Source organism: Sapajus apella, unplaced genomic scaffold, assembly GCF_009761245.1.
Source record: "Sapajus apella isolate SASKATOON/1434 unplaced genomic scaffold, GSC_monkey_1.0 scaffold25, whole genome shotgun sequence".
In the NCBI taxonomy this organism is placed as follows: Eukaryota; Metazoa; Chordata; class Mammalia; order Primates; family Cebidae; genus Sapajus; species Sapajus apella.
The window spans coordinates 5275018-5301332 of NW_022436965.1; the positions used below are offsets into that span (position 1 = coordinate 5275018).

General features: G+C 38.6%; 1 protein-coding gene across 5 annotated transcripts in view; it reads right to left on the reverse strand.

Annotated features, from left to right (window-relative positions):
* Positions 1-26315, reverse strand: part of HMCN1 (hemicentin 1) — a 528603-nt gene that overhangs the window by 418870 nt on the left and 83418 nt on the right. Inside the window, exon 1 of one of the 5 annotated variants that reach the window (XM_032291616.1) lies at positions 25051-25646. The exons of 1 other annotated variant lie outside the window; for it this stretch is intronic. In XM_032291616.1, coding sequence (XP_032147507.1) covers positions 25051-25318 — 268 coding nt within the window. In that variant the 5' untranslated portion in view covers positions 25319-25646. Of the gene's footprint in view, positions 1-25050; positions 25647-26315 lie in introns of those variants that run through there. 3 more of the 5 variants (XM_032291617.1, XM_032291618.1, XM_032291621.1) reach the window with 3 other exon arrangements.

Genomic DNA, 26315 nt, shown 5'->3' on the forward strand with positions numbered 1-26315 from the left:
AACCAAAATCCAAGGAACATGACAATACAGTAAGAAATGGAAATTCAATACAATGGGGACTCCAAGGAGGGAGGAATTACCTACAATGGGAGTACTCTGAAAGGTTTCATGAAGAAAACACTATTCATTCATGCATTGTGCCCATATATTTTGGCATTTTCCTATGTATCAGGTATTATGTAAAGAGTTAGAAACATATGAGTTAAGATAGATGAAATTGTACTCTAGGGGAAGAAAACAATAAATAAGCATATACATTTTTATATAAAATAATAATTGGTCTTTGAGTAATAATGACAATTGTTTTTGAATACATTAAAATAGGGTAGTCTGATGGAGAACAATTAGAGGCAGCGGGAGGCAACTTCAGATAAAGTGGCCAAAAAAGATCTCTTTGAAGTTCAAGCATTTGAGCTGAGACCTGAAAACACTCTCTGCAAGAGAATAAAGCCAAGTGTAAGGTCTTGAAAGGAGAATGAGCTGCGTACAACACAGTATTCATAGGAAGATGAAATGTATTGAAGAGGGGAAGGATAGAAGGAGAAGGCACAGAGAGGCAATCAGGCCAATCACACAGGGCCTCAGAGGCCATAGGAAGAAATTTATATTTTATTTAAAATCTTTGGGAAGCTGCTAAAGGTTCCTAATTTATAGATTATATGATTTATTTCTATTTTTAAAAGACTACTATGGTTATTATGTGGATGGAAACTAGAGCAGTAGAGACCAGACAGAAAGTTATCACAGAGGTAAGAGAAATGATAGTGGCGAGGCAACAGCAGAAACTAAGAGAAATGGACAACTTCCAAGTGCATTTTGAAGTTAGAAGGAACAAAACTTTTAATTAGTGTGTATGTTGAAAACAGTTTGACTTGACCATTTAGAAGACTGGTAGAGAGAGAGTGCAAATATCCTACCATTTAGAATATGGGTAGATTAATATTGGTAGAATATTGGTCAAAAATATTTCCTAAGGAGAGAAAAGGGGAAACAAATTAATATTTATTGGTCACTTGCTATGTCTGTCAGCTTGCTTGTCTTACTACAACTTAGAGAGAAAGATATTATTATCACACCCCTTTTTCTTCTTTTTTTTTTTCCTCCCCTGAGGTCAAATTAATGAAAATGTGTTAAATTGCCCAAAATCCCATGACTAGGAAAGAAGAGTTCCAGACCCAGGTTCACCTGACACAAAGCATGTGTCCTCTTTTGATCTCCTGTCTTTCCCTGGGACAATGAGAAAACTGAATGTAAAGGCACACTGGCAGAAAAGGTTTGAACAGGAAACCGACAACACTCAGTCGACTGGAGAACACATGGATAAAAGGGAATAGTAAGAAACCGAACTGGCTACAGCCTTTAACAACTATGTCTTCTGCCAAAATTTCACAATGGTTATCCTACTGAAAAAAAAAGTTGGTTTAAAGAATCTCTCCAGATTTTAAACCCATTCACATTATCTTATTGACTTCCACTGTCAATCCTTCATTGATGAGTGCTTTTTGTCCATCCTGTGGATCTGATATTCTAGAAGAGCCCACAGAGCCAGGTACAGTTGGCATGCACCTGTAGTGCCAGCTACTCAGGAGGCTGAGGCAGGAGAACTGCTTGAGCTTAGGAATTTGAGGCTTTAGTGCACCATGATTACAACTGTAAACAACCACTGCACTCCAGCCTGGGCAACATAGTGAGACTATGTTGAAAGATTTAAAAAAGAGCCCAAGCTTTCTAAGGCTGTAACACTGGAGATAGAACTTTGGTTCTCCTTTGCTCCACTTCTATGTGGCCCCTTACTCCCATTCCCAGTTATCTGGAACTCTCTTCCCCATCCCATCCGAGACAAAAATGGAAATTCCTAATCCCTTCTCACTCTCATCAGGTATGGCTGCCCTGGTTTGTCACAGTCCTCAGCCCACACCTGAACGCCAGATGTGGCTTCTAGGCAGCTGTGTCCTCCTCACTTAGCTGATGGAGTGATACTTGAGGCCTTTGCTCCAAGTTTCCCAGAATGTCCAAGTAGCTCACAAGGGTCTCACAGTGGCTAAGGAGGAGTTCTGAAGCCTTAACCCAGCACTATGCCATGAGGCCTAGCAGCACTCTCAGGTGGAAACCAGTGAATGACAGCCTTTCAGATAAGGTCTGACCAACTGTGATGCTGCTTGGCCTAGACACCCCTGAGCCATCCTGGACAACCTCCTGAGTCAGCCTTAGGCCAAACTTCCTGCCCCACAGGGTATGGCTTTTTTCTAATCTCTACAAAGACACCTGGATCAAGAAAGATATTACCATGCAATAACAAACATGTATAAATATACCAAGGAGATGTAATCATTTTAAATGTACACATCATAGCTTTACAACAGAGAATAAAAGATGGACCATAGCACAAGCAGAAAAATACAGATTATGGTGGTTGATTTCAATATATCTCTATCACAAACTGATAGCACTAGAAAATAAAAATAATTAGAAATACGGATTTGAATAAAAGCAATTTAGACATATATTCCAGGAGCTATTCTAAGCACTTGATATGTTACTTAATTTAACCCTAAAAACAACTGTATGAGAAGGTACTATCATTATCCACATTTTACACATGAAGAAACTGGGGGTAGAGAAGTTATGCTCATATTCACAGAGCTAGTAAGCAGCAGTGCAAGGATTAAAGCTCAGTTAGTCTACCCCATCACCTATGTTCTTAACTATTGTTTTCTTTTTTATTTTATTATTTTTTGAGACAGGGTCTCACTTTGTCTCCCAGGCTGGAGTGCAATGTCACAATCACAGCTAACCGCAACCTCTGCCTCCTAGGCTCAAGCAATTCTCCTGCCTCAGCCTCCCAAGTAGCTGGGACTATAGGCGCCTGCCACTACGCCTGGCTAATTTGTATTTTTTATAGAGACAGAGTTTAGCCATGTTGCCCAAGCTGGTCTCAAATTTCTTAACTATTGTTATATCACCTCTCCTTTCAATATAATTAACAACTTAATCTAAAATATATATAAAGAATTATACATCCAACAAGTAGAGGATACCTACGCTTTTCAAACATACTCAAAATATTTAAAAAGAATCATTGACCAAACTGGTTGACCAAAGAAGTCTCAACAATTAAAACAATATATGTATATGTTTGGAAAGCAAAGATCACACTTTTTAAATCATTTTATTAAAACAGCAACTTTTTAGGCAAATAATTAAACTTAGAATGGTCCGATTTATTAAGCATTGAAGAGGTTTTTTTTTTTTCTTTTTTCCAAATACTTATTTATTCCTCCTAACTGAAGCGTTGTGCCTCTTCACCAACATCTTTTCATTTCTCCCATTCCCTAGCTTCTGGTGACCACTGTTCTCTGCTCCTGTGAATTTGATTGTTTTCAATTCCACACATAAGTGAAAACATGTCATATTTGTCTTCTGTGCCTATTTCACTTAGCATAATGTTCTGAGTTCATACATGTTGTCACAAATGTCAAAATTTCCTTTCTTTTTAAGGCTGAATAGTATTTCATTGTGCACATATACCACATCTCTTTATCCATTCATCCATCCATGGACATAGATTGATTCCATATCTTGACTATTGTGAATAACACTGCAATGAACATGAGAATGGAGATATCTCTTCTACATGCTGATTTCAAATCCTTAGGATATATACCCAGAAGTGTGATTGTTGGATCATCTATTCTTAGTTTTGTGGCAAACTCTGTGGAGATTCCTCAAAAAACTAAAAATAGAATTACCAGCAATAATAATAGAATAGAATTTGTTGTATTCAACAAAAATACAACAGATCAAAACTTTAAGATGAACCAAAATGGCTCATGAAAATAAATGTATGACGAATAATAGGATAGAATTATTCTATCCTATTATTATTGCTGGTAATTCTATTTTTAGGTTTTTGAGAAATCCCACAGCGTTTTCCACAGTGGTTGTACTAATTTACATTCCCACCAACAATGTACAAGGGTTCCCTATCCACCACATCCTTACCAAGACTTATCTTTCATCTTTTTGATAGCAGCCATCCTTACAGGTGTAAGCTGATATCTCACACACATTTAAATAAGAAATGGTTGAGAAATGCACATCAAAACCACACCGAGATACCATCTCACGCCAGTTAAAATGGTGATCATTAAAAAATCTGGAGACAACAGATGCTGGAGAGAGGATATGGAGAAATAGGAACACTTTTACACTGTTGGTGGGAGTGTAAATTAGTTCAGCCATTGTGGAAGACAGTGTGGCGATTCCTCAAGGATCTAGAAATAGATATTCCATTTGACCCAGCAATCCCTTACTGGTTATATACACAAAGGATTATAAATCATTCTATTATAAAAACAAATGCACATGTATGTTCATTGTGGCACTGTTTACAATAGCAAAGACCTGGAACCAACCCAAATTGATGATAGACTGGACAAGGAAAATGTGGCACATGTTCACCATGGAATACCGTGCAGCCATAAAAAGGGATGAGTTTGTGTACTTTGCAGGGACTTGGATGAATCTGGAAACCATCATTCTCAGCAAACTGACACAAGAACAGAAACTCGAACACTGAATGTTCTCACTCATAGGCATGTGTTGAACAATGAGAACACATGGACACAGGGAGGGGAACATCACACAATGAGGTCTGTTGGGAGGGCTAGGGGAGGGACAGCAGGGGGTGGGGAGGTTAGGGAGAGATAACATGGGGAGAAATGCCAGATACAGGTGATGGGGGGATGGAGGCAGCAAACCACCTTGCCATGTATGTACCTATGCAGCAATCCTGCATGATCTGCACATGTACCCCAGAGCCTAAAGTACAATTAGAAAAAAAAGAATTGCTCAAAATAGACTATACTGTTATTCAATTTTGCAGTCAAAAGTTCGATCATGGAAATGCTATCAGATTCAAACAATGATGCAAAATGTACTTCTTCATAAGTCAATAATAAAGAGCGGAGCCATGAAATCTACTTCCAAAGCTTAATTTTATGTTTTCCTGAAATTTTATGCAACTGAGCCTTATTCTCTGAAATAAAACTTGGCACAGAAAAGTGAAGGAAAAAAAAAGAAAGAAATGGTTAAAGTAGAAATTACAATGGAAATTACAAAGTATTTGGAATCAAATGACAACAAAAATACAACAGATCAAAGCTTTAAGATGAACTAAAATGACTCATGAAAATGAATGTATGATGAAGTTAAAAGCTTTTAAATCTGGGAATTAGAAAGGTAAAAATAAACATTTAAGTTTTAAAGTTAGAAAAGAACAAGAGAAGAAAACTAAGCAAAGGAGAAGCTAAAAAATAATAGAGTCACAAATTAATAAAACAGAAAACAAAAAATTAGGGATGATCAACAAAACCAAAAGCAGTTTCCTCCCAATAGAAACACTGCTCTAGACTAATCATTAGAAAAGCAGATGCTACAAGTGATACTGGAAATAAAAACTGAGCCATTGGTATAGATACGCTAGAGTTAAACTTTCTTTACTCTATTTTTTAACTTCACTGCAATTCCAAAGGGAAAAACTCTTGTATAACCATCAAATATAATAATTACTTTTGAGTTTTTTGAAGAATTATTTTTAAATAGGTTATTTTATATTCCTAGTTGGCTAAGAGTTGTTTGTTTCTTTGGTAATAAATGAATCTATAATTATATCAATTACTATTTATGTTAACTATTGAGATGATTATATGATTTTTCTTTTTTTAGCCACTAATATATTATAATTATTTATTTTCTAGTGTTAAACTAATCTTTTTATTCTTGAAATTAAAACAACCTGGTCATTACATCTGCTTCTTTTTATATATTGCTGGATTGGTATGCTAATATTGATTTGGTAATTTTTGCCTCTAGGTTTATAAAGGAAGTTGACCTATAATTTTTCTTTCTTGTAGTATTCATATCAGATATTTGGTACCAGGGTTATGCTAGCCTAATGGGAAGTATCACCTTTTTTCTATTGCCAGGAAATAGTTCTGTACAATTATAATTATTTTTCCTTGAATACTTGGTAAAGACCTTCTGAGAAATCATTTGGGCCTACAGTTTTCTGTATAAGCAAATATTTTACTATGAGAAAGACTTTTTTTTTTTTTTTTTTTTCAAAAAGAAAAATTTGGATATGGGGAAAGAATATAGAGGCAAGGAAATATGTGAAGATATGAGAAGTGACCTTCCACATGACAATGTTGACATGGAAGATACTCTTCTTCCAAAACAGAAACACTGGGCCAAATATAGAGTTTCCTTTTTAATAAATAGTTAAGATGGGGTGGTAAGAATAAGGGGAAATATCCCAATGCCCAAAATAAAAAAGAAGCTCAAAACGGAAATAAACTTCAATTGTCACCACAGCAGCACAAAAATCCTGACATAGGATTTGACTATTAAAGTGTTTTAATGTACATGTGAGCACAGTTTTTATGATATCAGCCTTTTTGGGTCAGAGAGCTACAATACAGTACTCTTTTATAAAGCTGAGCCCTATCAATAAAACAAGGAAAAGTTCCTCCCGCTAACCCAAAAAACTTGTCAAGAAAGCTTGCCATTTGTCCAAAAAATCTCCTGAAAGACGTTGAAACCCTAAGTCAGAAACACATAACGAATAATAGAGGTTATACTAGCTGTATGGTTCAGGAACTCAAAGCCCAAAAGTTACTCTACAAGCTAACTTTGGAATCCCAACAAAAGAAAACGCAAACCCCTCTGTAGAAAGACTGGTAGTACACGAGCCAAGGTGCACCAGACTCCTTGTTAAAGATGCATTGACAGTAGGCAATTAGCAACCACACAAGGAAATATACCACAATGACAGAGAGTCAGTAGACCAAATAGATGGGAGAATTTGCACCACTCTAGCAAGTAGACATAATAGAACAATATTAAAGAGACTATAGTGTTATAGAACATATTATAAAAAGCAAAATAAGCAGATATGAAAGGAACCAAATTTAAAAAAAAAAAAAAAACTATGATCATTGAACTGGAAACTCAATGGATGGCTTAAAGAGTCGATTGGACAGAACTGACGAGAAATGTCTGAAAGATTTGAGGAAATCACTGAAACACAGCAAAGAGAAGAAGAAATAGAAAATATGAAAGGTAAAAAGGCTTAGAGAATGAGATCTAAAATACACTTAACAAGGTTTTACGAAGGAGAGATTAAACGGACAACGTGGAGAGGAAATATTTGAAAGATAAGAATTGCCCAGAATTTAATAAAAATCTGAGTCCTTAGGACTCCATGTTGGGGTCCCCTTCCATGAACTCTCCCTTCGTGGAAGCCGTCTCTCTCCTGGATTTCCCCTCTAGAGTCCCCTTCCACACTCTCTCATGGAAGCCTGCCTTCCCTCCTAAACTCCATCTCTCTCTCTCTAGTCCCTTCCACTAAGTGTGGAGGCTGCTTTCCTCTCCTTGATTCCATCTTTCTGGATTCTGTCACTCAGTGTGAGAGTTAGCTGTTTCTTTCTCTCTCCTTCTCCAGTTTCTCTCTCTCTTTGTTTCTACAAACAAACAAATAAATAAATAAAAATAAAAACCTGAGTCCTTGAGTTGGGGAGGCAAACCAGGTTCCAGGCAGGAAAGACAAAATCAAATCCATACTTAGACACTAAATAAGGCACTGCAGAAATAGGAAGACAGAGATAATTTTAGAATAACCACAGAGAAAACAGAGCTTACCTAAATAGGGACAAAAATTAAACTGAGAGAAGAATTTTCATCAACAACAAAAGTCAGAAAACAATAAAATGCTACCTTCAATGGGTTAAGTTATAGAATTTTACACCTAACTGAACTACTAATCAAGAATGAAGGTACTATACATAGATTCTCAAATAAAGACCAAAAGGATTTCCTGCTTATATATCATCCCTGAAAAAAACGACTAGAGAATGTAAAGAATGTATGGGGTTGGTGGGGAATAAGAATCCAAAATGAAGGAGTAGGAAGCTAGAAGCAACAATGAGAAAAAAAATCAACAAACAAGTTAGATCTAAGGAAACAATGACTATGTAAACAAAATGACTAATTTGGGTGTGTTTAAAAACAAGATGAAATAAACCATACTAGAGAGTAGGAGGAAGGTGATCAGAATAAAGTCCCCTAAGGTCCTCATATATTACACAGAAGTGTAAAAACAGTGATTAACTTCAAGACAACTAAATCAAGAATAAGAATTTTTAAAAGAGAAAGAGAGATGCAATTTGTAATTTCTTTTTTTTTTTTTTTTTTTTTGAGACGGAGTTTCACTCTTGTTATCCAGGCTGGAGTGCAATGGCGCGATCTCGGCTCACCGCAACCTCCGCATCCTGGGTTCAGGCGATTCTCCTGCCTCAGCCTCCTGAGTAGCTGGGATTACAGGCACGTGCCACCATGCCCAGCTAATTTTTTGTATTTTTAGTACAGACGGGGTTTCACCATGTTGACCAGGATGGTCTCGATCTCTTGACCTCGTGATCCACCCGCCTCGGCCTCCCAAAGTGCTGGGATTACAGGCTTGAGCCACCGCGCCCGGCGCAATTTGTAATTTCTAAGCCAATATGAGGGGGAAAAAAACAGAATTAAAAAAAAAACTCAACAGTAGGAAAAGAGGGGAAAAGATCAGCAAAAATCACAGTAAATAGAAAACACAAAATAAAATCATAGAAATAAGTCTCTATAAAAATCACAAAAAAAAGCAATAGGATTAAATTTGTCTATAAAAAACAGTTTGAAAATGAAGGGAAAATGTATTTGATAAATATGGAACAATATTAATACCAATCAAAATACATTTAAAGGCAAATAGTATCACTAGATTAAAATGGCTATATATCTAAAGATAAAATGAACAAATCACTAGAAAGATAAAACAATTCTTAGCCAGTATATACCTACCTTAAAGGCCAAAACTGACTGGAATTACAAAGAGAAATTATCAAAATCATAATCACAATGGGAACATTTAATGCAACTTATTAAAAACATGATAGATCAATTGGGCAATAACTGATCAAGAGAATATCTGAGCAACATAAGTTTTATCATTTGGACATTGGTAGAACTCTACACAAAATGATTAGAACTTTTTTCAAGTACAAAAATAATACCAGAAATTCATTATTTCTTTAAACAAAAGAAGGCACTCACTGTATTGAGTGCCTACTGTATGCCAGGAAACTTACATGAGGCTCTACCAAATGCAGTCATGAAAATTAAGTTCCTGCACTCATGGAGTTTATATTTAATAGAGAAGATAGAACTTAAATGAATGAATTCACATCACCTCTAATGACAACCAGTGCTAAATTCTAAGAAAAATAAAGCAGTTAATAAATGTTAGATTGGGTAGTCAGGGAAGACTACTCTGAGGAGGTGACTTTTAGCCAAGAGCCATAGGAAATGATGTGTAAGCCATGCAAATCAAGGATCTGGGGAAAGAGGGAACAGCAAGAACAACAGCTCTGGAGAGGAAGTGTGCCTGATAGTAAGAAACGATATATTTTGTTGATCTTTTCAAAAAACCAGCTCCTGGATTTATTGATTTTTTGAAGGGTTTTTGTGTCTCTATCTCCTTCAGTTCTGCTCTGATCTTAGTTATTTCTTGTCTTCTGCTAGGTTTTGAGTTTTTTTTGATCTTGCTCCTCTAGCTCTTTCAATTTTGATGCTAGGGTTTCAATTTTAGATTTCTCCTTGCTTCTCATGTGGGCACTTATTGCTATATATTTTCCTGTAGAGACTGCTTTAAATGTGTCCCAGAGATTCTGGTATGTTGTGTCTTTGTTCTCATTGGTTTCGAAGAACATCTTTATTTCTGCCTTCATTTCATTGTTTATCCAGTCAACATTCAAGAGCCAGTTGTTCAGTTTCCATGAAGCTGTGCGGTTCTGAGTTAGTTTCTGCATTCTGAGTTCTAACTCAATTGCACTGTGGTCTGACCAATGGAACAGAACAGAGGCCTCGGAGGCAACACAACATATCTACAACCATCCGATCTTTGACAAACCTGAAAAAAACAAGCAATGTGGAAAGGATTCCCTGTTTAATAAATGGTGTTGAGAAAACTGGCTAGCCATGTGCAGAAAGCAGAAACTGGACCCCTTCCTGACGCCTTACACTAAAATTAACTACAGATGGATTAAAGACTTAAACATAAGACCTAACACCCTAAAAACCCTAGAAGAAAATCTAGGCAAAACCATTCAGGACATAGGCGTAGGCAAGGACTTCATGACCAAAACACCAAAAGCATTGGCAACAAAAGCCAAAATAGACAAATGGGACCTAATCAAACTCCACAGCTTCTGCATGGCAAAAGAGTGAGTCATTAGAGTGAATCGGCAACCAACAGAATGGGAAAAAATTTTTGCAGTCTACCCATCTGACAAAGGGCTCATATCCAGAATTTACAAAGAACTAAAACAGATCTACAAGAAAAAAACAAGCCCATTCAAAAGTGGGCGAAGGATATGAACAGACACTTTACAAAAGAAGACATTTATGCACCCAACAAACGTGAAAAAATGCTCATCATCACTGGTCATTAGAGAAATGCAAATCAAAACTACATTGAGATACCATCTCAAGACAGTTAGAATGGCAATCATTAAAAAATCTGGAGACAACAGATGCTGGAGAGGATGTGGAGAAATAGGAACACTTTTACACTGTTGGTGGGAGTGTAAATTAGTTCAACCATTATGGAAAACAGTGTGGTGATTCCTTAAGGACCTAGAAATAGAAATTCCATTTGACCCAGCAGTCTCATTACTGGGCATATATCCAAAGGATTATAAATGGTTCTACTATAAGGACACATGCACACGAATGTTCATTGCAGCACTGTTTACAATAGCAAAGACCTGGAACCAACCCAAATGCCCATCGATGATAGGCTGGACAGGGAAAATGTGGTACATATGCACCATGGAATATTATGCAGCCATCAAAAATGATGAGTTTGTGTCCTTTGTAGGGACATGGATGAACCTGGAAACCAACATTCTCAGCAAACTGACACAAGAGCAGAAAATCAAACACCGCATGTTCTCACTCATAGGCGGTGTTGAACAATGAGATCACATGGACACAGGGAGGGGAGCACTACACACTGAGGTCTGTTGGGGGGAAACAGGGGAGGGACAGGGGGTGTGGAGGTAGGGAGAGATAGTATGGGGAGAAATGCCAGATACAGGTGAAGGGGAGGAAGGCAGCAAATCACACTGCCATGTGTGTACCTATGCAACAATCTTGTATGTTCTTCACATGTACCCCAAAACCTAAAATGCAACTAAAAAAAAAAAGAAACAATATAGAGGCCAATATGCTAAAAGTGATGTGAATAAGGACATCAGAAAGGGAAGGTGGGAATAATGACATCTTTCTTTCATTTTAAAAGGATCCTTCTGGCAGCTCTGGGAAGAACAGCAGCGAGACCAGTTAAAGTGGCTCAAGCTACAGGAGTAGCAGTAGAGGGAGTTGAGAACTGGTCAAACTTTAAATGATCTTGAAGGCAGAGCCAAAAGACTTTGTGGAGGGATCAGATGTGGGGTGTGAAAGAAAAAGAGGAGCACAAGAGGCCTCAAAGGGCCTTGTCCCAAATAACTAAGAAAATGTAGCGCCTGTTCAGAGATGAGGAATGCTGGAGAAGACACATCTAGGGTGAGGAGGGGTTGATAAATATGAGATATCTATTACATGCCCCATGAAGATTTAAGCAGGCAGTAGGTTTCTCCTTGTCCCACTTCTGTGTTGGTGTTGCCTGCCTGGCCTCACTGGGTATTTAATGTTGAAACTTGCCAAAACAGTCATGAAAATGAAAACATTCAATCTGCTTTCTTTCTTTTTTTTTTTTTTTTTAAAGATGGGGTTTCACCATGATGGCCAGGCTGGTCTTGAACTCCTGACCTCAGGTGATCCACCCACCTCAGCCTCCCAAAGTGCTAGGATTACAGGCGTGAGCCACCATGCCCAGCCTTAATCTGCTTTCTCCATCACAGCTAACTCTATTCTCACTAATTCTACCCATGTAATAGACTTTTCCAAACAAAACTAAACTTTTTGTGAATGACAATTATACTGAGTCCTTTCACAAATACTACATAGTCTCACTGAAACATAAATATCTTTCGGAGGGAATGTTTAGGTGGCGAATGAGAGATGATTGTGCACATCTATTCCTAACTCTATATGCAGGCTTCATATTGGTGTTTGAAATGGGCCACAGAGCAGTACCACCACCATACAAACTGGCAAATGCTACAAATAAAGGCCTCTCCCTAAGTCAAGTTCCAGGGCCAGAGATTTACCATTTATCAGTACACAAAACTGGCTTTATCCTTATTTTATGCAGAAAGAAACTGAGGCTCTAAGAGTCTAGTTACCTGCCCAGTTACAGAGCCAGTACTCAAGTGTTTTGACTCTAGGTAAAGTGTTATTTCCCTTATAGTACACTCTTGGGTCCTTGCTCTGTGTCAGGCTTTGCACCAAATGTTTTACATGGATTTTCTCTTCTAATCCTTAAAACAATTATGCTAAGGAAGAATGACTGTTATTCTCACTTTACTGATACTCACTTTAATGATAAGGAAACTAAGGCTTTGAGAAGTTAGCAACTTATTAATAATCGAACACTGGTCTATTTGATATTAGAATCCATTCACTCAAAACCTATGACATTCTAACTCTACTAAATTTCACTTTGTGAAGATAAATCAAATCCCCTGTTAATTTTCATTATGATGTAGATGTTATCAAAGGCACAAACTAGGTCCATAAAATGCAATAAATATAATAAGGGATCTCAATATTAAAAAGAATGACACTTTTCCAATATTCCAGGAAAGTTTCTTGGCGAGTTGAAATTTTGGAAAATCTTTTGATTATGGGTAAGACATTGTCCGGCACATAGGGGACATTCCAACATAGGGTGTGGCTGGGGAGAAAACTTCAAGGCAAAAGTGTGATGATCTGATCAAGGAGGTGGTGAGCATGTTCACCTAAGAAGAGCAGGGAAGACCCTCTGGGGAATAGGAAAACAATAGAATTGAGGTTTTCTGTGTGCTCTAGCAAAAGGCTTTGAAGTGAAAATAAGGAGCTAAACAAAAAGCATAACAGATTTCACTTCAAATTTTAAAAACTGAAATTCCAGATAGCAAAATATTTTTAATTTTGTTCTCTATTACTTAGTGAAATATTGTATTTTCTTGACCTTCTATTTGTTAAAAAAAAAAAAAAAATTAAGTACCCTTTCTTGTATTTATCTCCTCCCCATCACCCAATGCTTCTCACTTAACTCTCTCCCTGTGAGAACTTGGCAAGAGCATAAAGGTTGCCCTGAAGCACTTTTGGTGGTAATCAGTATGACTTACAGCCTGAGAACATCAAAGAATTCCTTCCACCTGCTATAAAACAGTGCACAAAGGGAACTTCTCAGAGATGCAGTGCTGATGGAAAAATTTCTCCAATCAGTGTTTAAACTTTTGAAGAAAAGAAACTTGGGAGTATATAATGTCAAAATATTTTAGAACCCATACATAATTCCCAGAATTCCTAGCTCCTATGTAACTTTCCCCATTTTGGAATTAAATATCTCAACATCACCAACAAAAGATTAAATAAAGCTTTATTAAATGCATACTTAAAAGTAACGGGGCCGTGTGCAGTGGCTCATTCCTTTGGGAGGCCGAGACAAGCCTGTCCAACATGGTGAAACCCCGTCTGTACCAAAAATACAAAAATTAGCCAGGCATGGTAGCGCGCACCTGTAGTCCTAGCTACTCGGGAAGCTAAGGCTTAAGAATTGCTTGAACCCAGGATATGGAGATTGCAGTGAGCCAAGATCGTGCCACTGCACTCCAGCCTGGGTGATGGATGAACTGAGGCTCTGTCTAAAGAAAATTTTTAAAAAGTAACGGGTTTTTAACAACACAAATTATTTCAAGGACTATGATAGCACCCCAAATATTAATGCCTTTCTCCATAACTGACACTGAGAACTCTGTTCCTATCCAATAAAAGGATCAGAGTTCAGAGTCTATGATATTCCCTAATGCAAACATTTTGATCAGAAATTTTAGCACAAACTGAGTTTCCCTAGCAAAAGAATTAAACAGTTTTGGTTTTCAATATTAATTGCTAAGTGATCTGCTGTGAGTTGAATTATGTCCTCCAAAAATTCCTATGTTAAAGTCCTATCCTCCAGCACCTCAGAATGTGACCTTCCTTGGAAACAGTCATTGCAGATGTAATTAAAAAGGGGTCACATTGGAGTATGGTGGGTCGCTAATCCAGTATGACTTGTGTCCTCACAAAAAAGGAAAATCTGACACAGCATGCAAAGAGTGCACCATGTGCAGACAAAGGAAGAGATTAGGGTGATGTATCTACAAGCCAAGGAACACCAAAGTTTGCCAGCAAACCACCAGAAGTTGGGGGAGAGACATGAAACAGATTTATCCTCACAGTCTTCGGAAGGAAGTGGCCCTACCAACATCTTGATTTTGGACTTCCAGCCTCTGGGGCAGTGAGATGATACACTTCTATTGTAGAAGTCACACTGTTTGTGGTAATTTGCTATGGCAGCCCTAGAAGTATGCCCTGTCTTCTTGGGCACATTGAAACTGAAGCACAAAGATCACACAGCAAGTAATTGGTTAGAACCAGACTTCCAAACCAAACATCAGACTCCAGGGACTATGCTTTCCTTTCATGAAAGAAACATATTGTATTCACGAGCTCCATTTTCTTAACTCATCATTTTAGCCTTCTGTGGAAGCTCCACAACTCAGTAGAACGGTCCTGTTTAGCTCCATACTATTTACCCTTTATTTTCAGTAACTGTTTAAATGCACAGAGTTGACAACTTCTCCTGCTTAAAACTAACGACTTTTTAGATTTCCAAACACTACTCATTCCTGTTTTTCCCCTATCTTCCTAGACACTCTTTTCCAGATCCATTATGAACTTCCCTTTTTCTATCTTTTAAATAATTGTGTTCTCTGAGTTATATCCCGTCTCCTTCCTTTTCTCAGTCTGCACTCTCTCCTTGGATGATCTCATTTATTCCGATGGCTTCAGCTGTCATCTATATAAGTTTCTACTGGACAGAACAGTTACTTGGCACGAGTCATACTAACATTGACAGCTGGAAATGCTGAGGAAGGATACCTGGAGACAGACAGGCCACCCAAACAGATCCACACAGAGAGACATTTACTTTGATAAATTTACCATCATTGACCAAGGACAGGCTCTCGGACTTGCAAATTCAGAAATTTGAACTTGACGCTGTCAGAACACTTTAAACAAAAGAGACTGATGTATATGAGTACTGTGCCAAAATATGAGTTAACAACGAGGAATATAACTGCCTGGTCAATGTGATGTACGTGCCAGTCTGACTAGAGCCTTCTCTCCCCATAAGGAAAGTGCATGAGGTTAAATTTTCAGGAGGCTGTTTAGTGAGCATTCAATCAGAACAAGGAGAGTTAATAATATGATCCAAATATTAATGCCATCATTACATATTTATAAGGATAAACAGTCTATCACCACAGAAAGACTGCTGATGGGTGGGCTGGTTATTCAAGTATAAAATGAACTAACACCCTGAACTCTAGTTAGAACTTGGCTGTACACTGCTTAAGTCGGTTTCTGTGACTCTTGTTCATTGTCAATTCCCTACACTTTAGGTTGGCATTTTATCTTGGATAAGTTAATGTAAGAGGAGCATACTATTAGCACTTACTGGCCTGGGCATAACATTGTGTCTTAAAGCTAACTTTGCATATCTTTTCTCTTCCATTGTGTGCTAATTTCAAATTTTAACTTCCAAAGGACAATTATATTTCTCTCTTTTTTAACATTTTAGGACCATGTCATTTAACATTCATTGGACACTCTTAATAGCTCAGAAATCTATCCCCTCATCTGGACACCCAAGTCCCCTCAATGTTTCCCCCTGGATGGTTGTCATGGTCTCACAGTTCATCCTCCAGCTCTCAGGACTCCCTTGTTCCAATCCATCCAGGAGATAGAAATCTAAAATAAAACCCAATCATGTCACTCCTCACTTATAATCCTTCCAGGCTCCTGATAGCTTTCAGGATGAAATCCAAAGTCTTCGATGTTTGATTAAACTGCTTTTATTCATGCATTTTCTTCAGGTTTTTGTCCAGGACACAACTCTTCCAGAAAATCTTTGCTGACCACCACCGTCTTGATTCAGGATCAGGTGTCCTGCTCTGGGTCAGCACAGCACCCTATGCTTCCTTCTGCTCTAAAAGGTAGTACAGTATAGTATATTGTACTTTATCTTGCCCTATTTCTCATAGACTTGAATCAAGAACACCTAGCATACATAGTCCCTGACAAATGGCAAGAAGTCTGTAATCAACAGACTGAATAATCGAATGAATGAATGGATCTAATGACTTATCTTTGACTTTTTAGATTCTCTTGCTCATTTCCCAATTGAGGCAGTGGCCTACAGCTCAAAAGGACAACAGACAAAGCACACATACTTCTCAAAGCACCGAATATATGGGCATATATTGGAGTAGTTATATACCTGAACTGGTTTAAATCATCCTTTGCCTGTAGATTAACAGTCAAGTCATTTAATAGATTCTTTTTCTATTTTTTATTCTTACAAGTTTTGTATTATTTTCCTTGATAATTGCCTTCCTTCCAGCACCTATTCAAAATTTATAGACAAATAAGATAAAGGAACACCATTTGGTCCATAGTACTTTTAAAGGACTTTCACATATGTTTAACCATGACACCATCACTAAGGTAGGAAAAACTGATATCATCACATCTTACAGTTAACATAAGTCCATTTTTAAATTTTTCCTATTCTTCACAGTGATGACTCCTCATGGGATTATCAGAAACCACAAAAACCAAGGTTGAGAATCCATGCAGATTTGTGAGAACACCTATAATGCAGATCCTTTGATTGCATAGTGCTCCTTGGAAATTAATTTAATTGTTCTAACATTCCTTTAGCCAGTCCAGCTAAAACTGGAAAGTAAGCAGACTGCCTTAGAGAATATAGCTGAAACATTCCAGACTGCATTTAAATCCCCAACAAAATCACCTGCTTTGTTTATCAACAATAAAGTAGAAGGCTGTTCCTTAACTAATTAACAAGGGGAAAAAAATCCTTCATTTTGCAGAAGTCACAGAGGATTCTGTTAAATGGGAAGCTTCTCTAACACATTTAAAATATCTGATTTACCAAACTTTTGTCCCTATACTTTAAGAGAAAGTCTTTGTTATATGTAGCAAACCGCCTCTACATATCCTCAGGAAATATCCAGTGACATAAGACTCACTCCCTAAAGTTAAAATATTTTATTATCCTGAGAAATAAGAGTTAACCTTGTCCAAAGTCTCTCACTGTTAAATTTTAATGCATTCTGTTTAGCTGAATTTCTCTTGGACATAACAGACCAATCATTTTGCTGATGAAAATCCTCCTTCCTGTAGGATGTGCTAGAGGCACAGAGAGACTAATAGCTTCTTGACTCTTTTTCCTATACATATTGAAACAGAAAACATTTCGATTTGAAGTTCAATTTGTATAAACGTGCATAGGTTTTCAAGGTCCAAATGTGAAATATTTTCCTTGTAAAAATCTTTCTATTCATTATGGTTTCAAATGATCTTGCTACTGCTCAAAAAAATATATATGCTAGGAGAACTGTTTTACTAAAAAAAAAAAAAAAAAAAAATCTTGGAGGATTTTCTTAACACTGTGTAGGTACAGCCAAACTATACAAAGTCACTGAAGTCTGATGAAGTGTATCAAAATTAAACTTTTATATTTAAAGATATATAATGCCGATATTTATTACAATTAATCAGGTCCTTGCTACTTTGAACTTCTTTGTAGTTGCTTACTTTTCTCTACATTATAATGATGTAAATCATGCACTTTGATAATAACCTACCAATGTACACTAATTCTATACATGGAGAAACAGAGGGTCCAGCAAGGCTAAATCATTTGCTGAAGTGACAAGAATAAGGAAAAGAAGTCTTCTGTTCCAAACTGGATGTTCTTTTTACTTTTATTTGTATTCATAAAATATTCATTGAATCATTTATCAAAACGAAGCTCAATTTTAGCCTCACGAACAAGGCAACTGTTCCAGTAGCTGGACATGGCAATATAATTACAAAGATTTCCAACTCTTCTTTTCCCATCCTCTTTGAATTCTCTCCAAACAGGCTTTCACTCCCATCTCCTGCATGAAGCTATTCTCGCTGAGTCACCAATGACTTCCACATTGCTAAGCTGATTAGCCATTCTTGATCCTTCTTTTAACTGATCAATTAGTTCTTCCTTGAAACAGTTTCTTGACTTCTAGCATAATATATTCTTCTCCCCCTACCCTGACTTCAATTTCTTGGGCTGCTTTGCTGAGTCATCCTCATCTGTCTGACCACTAAACATTGGAGTCCCAGGGCTAGGTCCTCAGACCTCCTCTCTTCTCTATTTACAGTCAGTCCCCCTTAATGGTTTTGTCTAGTCTAACTGTCCAAGACATCTCTCCTTGAACCTAAATCTCATATATCCAACTATCTTCTTATCTCTACTTGAATATCAAAAGGCATCTCAAAATTTAACACCTAAAAATCAAACCCTTTATCAAACCTGCTTCTCGCTCATTCTTCCCCATCTCAGTGAAAAGTCATGCTAAGTTTTTATTCACTTGTCTTATTCCATTCAGTGTAGCTATGACAGAATGCTTTAGGGTAATTTTTAAAGAAAAATGGTGCATTAGGCTCATGATTCTGGAGGCTGGAAGGTTCAAAATTGGGCAGCTGCATCTGGTGAGGGCCTCATACTACTTCCACTTATAGTGGATGATGGAAATGGGGGGTGCAGAATTGCAAAGAGATCACATGGTAAAAGTGGAAGCAAGAGAGAAAAACCAAGGAAGCTGGACTCTTTTTAACAACTTTTTTTTTTTTTTTAGATGGAGTCTTCTCTGTTGCCCAGGCTTGAGTGCAATGGCCCAATCTCAGCTCACTGCAAGCTCTGCCTCCGGAGTTCATGCAATCCTCTTGCCTCAGCCTCCCAAGGAGCTGAGACTACAGGCACACGACACCGTGCCCGGCTATATTTTTGTATTTTTAGTGGAGACACAGTTTCACCATGTTGGCCAGGCTGCTCTTGAACTCCTAACCTCAAGTGATCCATGTACCTCAGCCTCCCAAAGTGCTGGGATTACAGGCGTGAGCCATCGGGCTCCCACCACCACCCCCAATTCAATCAACTTACTCTTAAAGGAACTAATCCATTCACACAAGACCAAAAACTTGCCCTCAAGGGAAGGCATTAACCTGTCCATGAGAGATCTACCTAAACACTTCCTACTAGGCCCTACCTCCCAACACTGACACACTGAGAATCAAGTTTCAACATGAAACTTTTAGCTTGGACAAACCACATCCAAACAATAGCATCCTTCAAGCCAAATCCTCAGAAACCGTCTTGTCTTGTTTTTTTCTAAGAACTCACATCCAGTTCTTCATTAAATCCTTTTGGTTTCATCTTCAAAATATACACAAAATTCAATCATTTCTCAAACCCACAGTCACCAACTTCATGCAAGATATACCATCATCTTTTGTCTGATTTATACAATAGTGTCCTGTCTATTCTCCCTGTTTCTGCCCTTGCTCTGCTTCAGACTATTCTCCAACAACAGAATGAATATGTAGATGCATAAGTCAGATCATGTCACTTCTCTGTTCAGAACCCTAAAATGGCAACCCATCTCCCTCAGAGTAAAAGCCAAAGTCACTGTGGACTACGAGCCCTTTCCTGAAATGACTCAACCACATTTCTGACTTCACCCTCTGACTTCTTCCTAACAGTCATTGTGTTCCAGACTCTCTGGTCTTTTCACTGTTCCCTAAACATGTCAGAATGCTCTTATCATGAGAGTTTTTCATTTATTGTTTCTCCACCTGTAGCATTCTTTCATAGATATCCTCAATTCTCCCTCCCTCACCACCTTCAAGTCTTTGATAAAATGTGACCTTTTCAACTGAGGACTTCGCTAATAACCACATTTAAAATTCCAACACTGCCAATCCACCTCAAACTCCCCATCCCTTTTCCTGCTTTTTATTTTCTCCATACCAATTATCATCATAAAAAAAAAACTTTGGTAAAATATCACCATCAAAATTACCATACATGTTTTAATGTTTTAATTGCTTTCTTTATTGCCTGTGTCACTCCCCACCCCTGCAATAGAATATAAGCTCCATGAATTCAAGAGCTTTTATCTGCTTTACTCCCTTTTATGTGAGGCAAGGTCTGAAACATATAGGTGAATGAATGAATGAATGCATGTAGACTTACATAAAGATATTCTAGGAAGAAAGTGAAGACACAATTGTGAAAGAGAAGAAGAGTTTTCTTTCTATGAAGTAACTCATTAAAACACACTGTCCTGTTCTCTCTCCTCCTGTCTCTGGTACCTGCCTTAAAAAGAGGAGGGGAAATAAGAGAGTGAGCGATAAAAGAAGATATGGCAAAAGAGAGACGATTAGCCCTCCTCAAAGCTGTATTTCAAGGAAGAGAGGAATACATTTTGGGTGCCATGTAAAAAGCACAGTAAAAATTAATACATAAGAATCAAAAGTTTCAATAACAGCATGTTGTACTAGCAAAGACCTGGAATCAACCAAGATGCCCCTTAACAATGGACTGGACAAAGAAAATGTGGTACAGATAAGCCATGGAATACTACACAGCTATAAGAAAGAGTGAAATCATGCCCTTTGCAGTGACATGGATACAGCTGGAGGCCATTATCCTAAGCAAATTAAGGCAGGAATAGAAAACCACATACCATATGTTCTCACTTATAAGTGGGGGCTAAACGCTGAGTACACATGGACACAAAGAGGCAAACAGACTCTGAAACTTACTTGTTATTAGAGGATAGGAGGAGGATGAGGATTGAAAAACCATCAGGTACTACACTCACTACCTGGATGATGAAATCATTTATACACCAAACCCCAGTGACACGCAATTTACCCACGTAACAAGCCTGCACATGTGGCCCCTGAACCTAAAATGAAAGTTGGAAGAAAAAAAAGAAGTTGTATGCTACATAAACAGAGTAATCTCCAGAATAGTTTACTTTCTATGTTATTTTTTGAATTATTTTAAGTAATAAGAGCTTTATAAATCTATGTGTTGTAATAAAGAACCTTTGTATTTTTCAAATAATAATAGTAATGTATTGAAGAGGATGTGGAGAAATCGGAACCCTTACACGCCGCTGGTGGGAATGTAAAATGGTAGAGAACTGCTTTGGAAAACAGTTTGGCAGTTTCTCAAACAATTAAACATAGCGTTACTATGACCCAGCAATTCCACTTCTGGTTATATTCCCAAAAGAAATGAAAACAACTGTCTACACAGAAACTTGTACATGAATATGTATAGGAGTATCATTCATAATAATGTTTTAAAAGGTGGAAACAACTCAAATATCCCTCATAAACAGATAAACAAAATATGATATATCACACAAGGGAATATTATTTGGCCATAAAAAGGGGAATGAAGTACTAATACATGCTACAATGTGAATGAGCCTTGAAAAACGTTATACTAAAGTGAAAGAAGCCAGTCATAAAATACCTTATAGAATATGATTCTTCTTGTATAAAGTCCAGAACAGAGTAATATATAGAAGCAAAAAAATCGATTAGTGGTTGTTTAGGACTGAGGGGAAGATGATTGGGGTATAGGAGACTGATAGCTGAAAGGTACAGGATTGTTTCGGAGGTAATGAAGATGTTCTACAGTGGATTGCGGCGATGTTTGCACCTATCTGTGAATATACTAAAAAGCATCAAATTATTTAAGTGAATGAACTGTATGGTAAGGGGATTACATCTCAATAAAGCCATTAAAAATCAACACATTATATGTGGTTATGAAAGTGGAAAATCCATCTTAACCACAGTTAACACCAAAATCAAAAGGCTGGCTTGCCTTTCCATGACCCCTCATCCTCTCTGGGACCTCCTTCTACTCTAGACACATGTGCTGCCAGTTCAACACAGTGCTTCTTATATGCACATATTCTGAATGGTCTTATCATCTCATTTTCAACTTGTTAGACATCCTCTACGTCTATGTGATCCATGTGTTTTAAATTTATTCCACCTGCGCACACACACGCCTTGTTCCAAACTATAATGCGGGGCTCCAAAGCAATCATCTGCAAAGACCCAAAGGTTTTAATCAAAAGACATAGAATATATCGCAGAATTTATCCTTTATTTCATCTAGCTAAATGTGAGAGATGTCAAAAGGTTTATAAGCATTCAAGATTATAAATACAATGATATTAAATTCTATAGCTGATTTCTTTCCATGTTAGTGTCACCCAACCATAGGACCATGTGTTAGGTACTATGAAAACAATCACATGTAAAACAGACAGTCATAAACTGTCACAATTAGAAGAGAACTTAGAGACAGTCACATAGAATTCTCTCAATTTATATAATTAAGGATATTAAGATTCAAAAAGTAAATGTACTTTTCTAATGTCACTCACTAATACAGCCAATCCCCATTTAAAGCCCTTCCTGTCATTCCAAGATGCTCATGCCTGTAATCCCAGCACTTTGGGAGGCCAAGGCAGGAGGATCACTTGAGGCCAGGAGTTCAAAACCAACCTGGGCAACATAGTGGAACCCCTGTTTCCATGAAAAAAAAAAAAAAATTAGTCAGGTGTGGTGGCGTGTGCCTGTAGTTCCAGCTACTCCAGAGGCAGAGGTGAGAGGACTCCTTGAGCCTAGAAGGTTGAGGCTGCAGTGAGCCATGACAGTGACAGTGCCACTGCACTCCAGCTTGGGTGACAAAGTGAGACGCTATCTTAAAAAAAAAAAAAAAAAAAAAAAAAAAAACCTACAAAAACAAAAACTCTTAATGATTACACACACACACACAGAGAGAGAGGAAAAATATCACACAAAGTACTACAATCTAGCAAAGTGAATACTAAGGTTAAGAGTACGTTTTAATTTCTCTCTTTATCTTCAAAAATATTTTAAATAGCCTTAGATAACATAAACATTTGGCCACTTCTCTCTACTTTGAATCACTATGTAAAGAGAATTAATAATTTTGTTGAATTATACACACAATTAAGTTTATGAAACCAATTTAAATTAGTTAACCATTTGTTCAAATTACTGGATTCAGAAAGCCTCTAACTTATTCAGTCATCTGTTATTAGCACGTCAGGTTTCCCCACTTTAAATCGTGATTGTTAAGCTACAGAAAAGTCAACTACAGCGATGTGCAAACCTTCCCATTTGGTAACAACTGAAAGGCAGGGCACCACAATACAATTCATTCCAGTAAGTTTTCACATCACTTCAAAATATCAGGATAGTCCAGAATCCATTTACAAGTTGAGGCAATTTTTGTGTTCTGTTTACAGCAATATAATCTCATCAGAGTTCTTTGGAGAAAAGCAAATCGTGGTGTTAGAGAAAAACAAAATATTACTTGATTTTTTAGCTAACCTCAGATTCATCCATATAGAAGAAACATATTTAAGGTATTGCAAAATAACGAAAACCTCAAACTGCATCACAAATGGCATCTTAACATTTAATATATTGATAATCACAACATATGAAGTGTCTTACTAAGACAGTAAACACAGTAATAATCATTCAATTATTTATTCAAAGATAAATAACATTTCATGTTTAACCAATGTAGAAATTACAAACATATGTAATTACATATATAATGTAATGTGTGTATGTGCATGTGTGAGTATATATATATTACATATTCCAGAAGAGGACAGATTACTATTTTCATCACTTGAAGAGCGTGAAAATACAAAAGAGTTCTATTTCTCTTTAAATTTCTCCCAGTGCCATTTGTTAATAGTTAAAACCTGCCACACTGAATACCTAGCAATAATTTGAACTCATACACCTTTGCTAAATGCACAGGAAAGAATTTGAGATTGCCATTATCACACTCACATTGTGAAGAGGTTGTGTCAAGGTCTTCTAGTGAAGGGGGGAATTTCAAAAGCAGGAAAAACGTGGGAGAACAATGGGGGAGGACTTTTGAGAAACCACTGCTTTATTTCTTCAAATGGGCAGCAACTTGTGCTAATGAAACTCAGGTGGACATTAGACCGCCAGCCCCAGGGCTCCCCTTGCAAGCCTGCCCTCAGATATGGCAGGGGGGGCTCCTGTAAGCCTCACAGAGAGGTGCTACTTTAAAGAGAAACTGAAAAAAGTAAATAGGATCATATTACAGTGGAGCTGCTGAAACCCATGGCTTTAGGGCAAAAAATGAAGTTATTTCGCTTCAACCACCTTTAAAAAGCACAGACATTCCGAATTACATGCAATTCTACTGCAGGAGACATGGATAATGTTTATACCCATCTGTGAACCTATCTAATGATGCCCCGGTGCAAAGATGACTAGATCCAGTTAAGAAGTGATCCGTTTCTCTCTTTTCATGTCTTGAGTTCCACTAGTAGTTAATACTTCCAGGCTTCCTTGTATCTCACAAAACAGGTTTTTTCCCCTCTTAAATGAGAGTTATCCTCAGAGTGTGTTTTCAATCTGGATATTAGCCCCTAAAGCTTTGCTGCTGTAAATTCGTGCCCAAGTCTGCCTTCGTAATTAAACACGCTTTAGTTCTAACATGTAAGTGAGTTAAGTGATTTTGATGTCGTTGCTCCAGACTTTTGGTTTTGTTTTTTGTAACTCTACATTTCCAGGTTTGAGGACCACTCAAGTCCCGTAAACAAGCCATCTCCTCCCGGGCTGAGACTTAAGTAGGTATCAATGAGCAAACCCAGATGCCAGCAAGCAATTCTTTGTTACAACTATATTCAGCTGCACATTTTTCAAAAATGGTTTTGAAACTTCCTAACAATTTCACTCACAGCAAAAGCAATAAGGTAATCATGAGACACAGCAAAGACAAAGAATAAATAGTTCCCTTACCTGGATCATGGAAAGGCACCAACGCAAAGTTGAAAAGAGGTCTCTTAGGTCTTTTCAAAGATGTCTCCAAAATTTTGGAAGCCCCTTCAATCACCTGAACTAAATCATCATACATCGAACCAGTCACATCAAACACAAAAGCCAACGTGGAGGCCCCCTCGGGAATTTCCTCAGCGCTGATCTCTGACTGGGGGCTCGCATCTTGAGCTAGGGAAGAATAAAGAAGAGCAAACACGAATGCCGTGTGGACCACTTCCCTGGAAATCATTTTCTGTTTTTTCCCCTGAGCGCCTGAGCACTGTGCTCAGTCCCCCTCAACAACAGGCAGAGGGATTCCTCTCACTCATCAGACTCTTGCAATCTCAGAGTCGGACGGGGCAAGCCCCAAACCCGAGTCCCTTCAGGGGCTGGGCAGGGCAGGGATGCCGGCAGCTTTTGTCCGGAGGCGGCTTCCTCCCGGAACGCTATCTGCCCGCGGGACCCGGGCAGCCTGTGGCGGAGTGCCGGCGGCGCGCCGGGTCCATGCCCCGGGGGCAGCTCTGAGCCTGCGGCGCCCGGGTTCCGCCGCCCTCGCCGCCGCTGCTCCGCCGGGCCAGCGACTGAGGCTCCCAACTTCCCACTGCTGCAGCTCGCGGGCGGCGAGGGGAAGCCCGGCTCGGCCTCGCCTCCTGATTGGCCGGCCGCCGTCCCCCCTGCTCCGCTCCGGAGGCCCCCTGGAGGGTGACTTTTCCCTCCTCCGACCGTCGGGTCAACCCAGCACCAGGGAAGCGCGTACGGCGTCCGCTCGGTTCCCACCGGCCCCGTCCCCAACCTGCAAAACCCCAGTGTAAACAACGGCTTTCAAGAATATGTGGCCAGACCCAAACCGAGGGACCCCACACCAGCACAAAGGGAATTCCGTTTTTCTACTGCGTACGACGCTGCCTCAGACACCTGGCTCCTAACTCTCCCCGGACGTCGGGACGCCCCCGCCCACCCTCCGGCCTCAGCCCAGCCCTCCACCCGGCCAGGAGGGGGCGCTGGAAATTTCCCTCAGCTGCGCTGCAGCCGCGCTATGGCGCTTGGATCTCCTCAGAGACCGTGGGCTGCGGGGAAGGGGGGACGAGAGCGCGGCAGGGGCAAGACGCCCAGGAAGAGGAAAGGGGCTGCTGAGGGAAGTGAGACACAGGAGCTGGGAGTCACGAATTGCACGGGGCTGTGTGAATACAGGATGGAAGCCCCCTGGAAAGGACAGGGAGAGGGGTGTGGGGAAAGAGTGGGACATT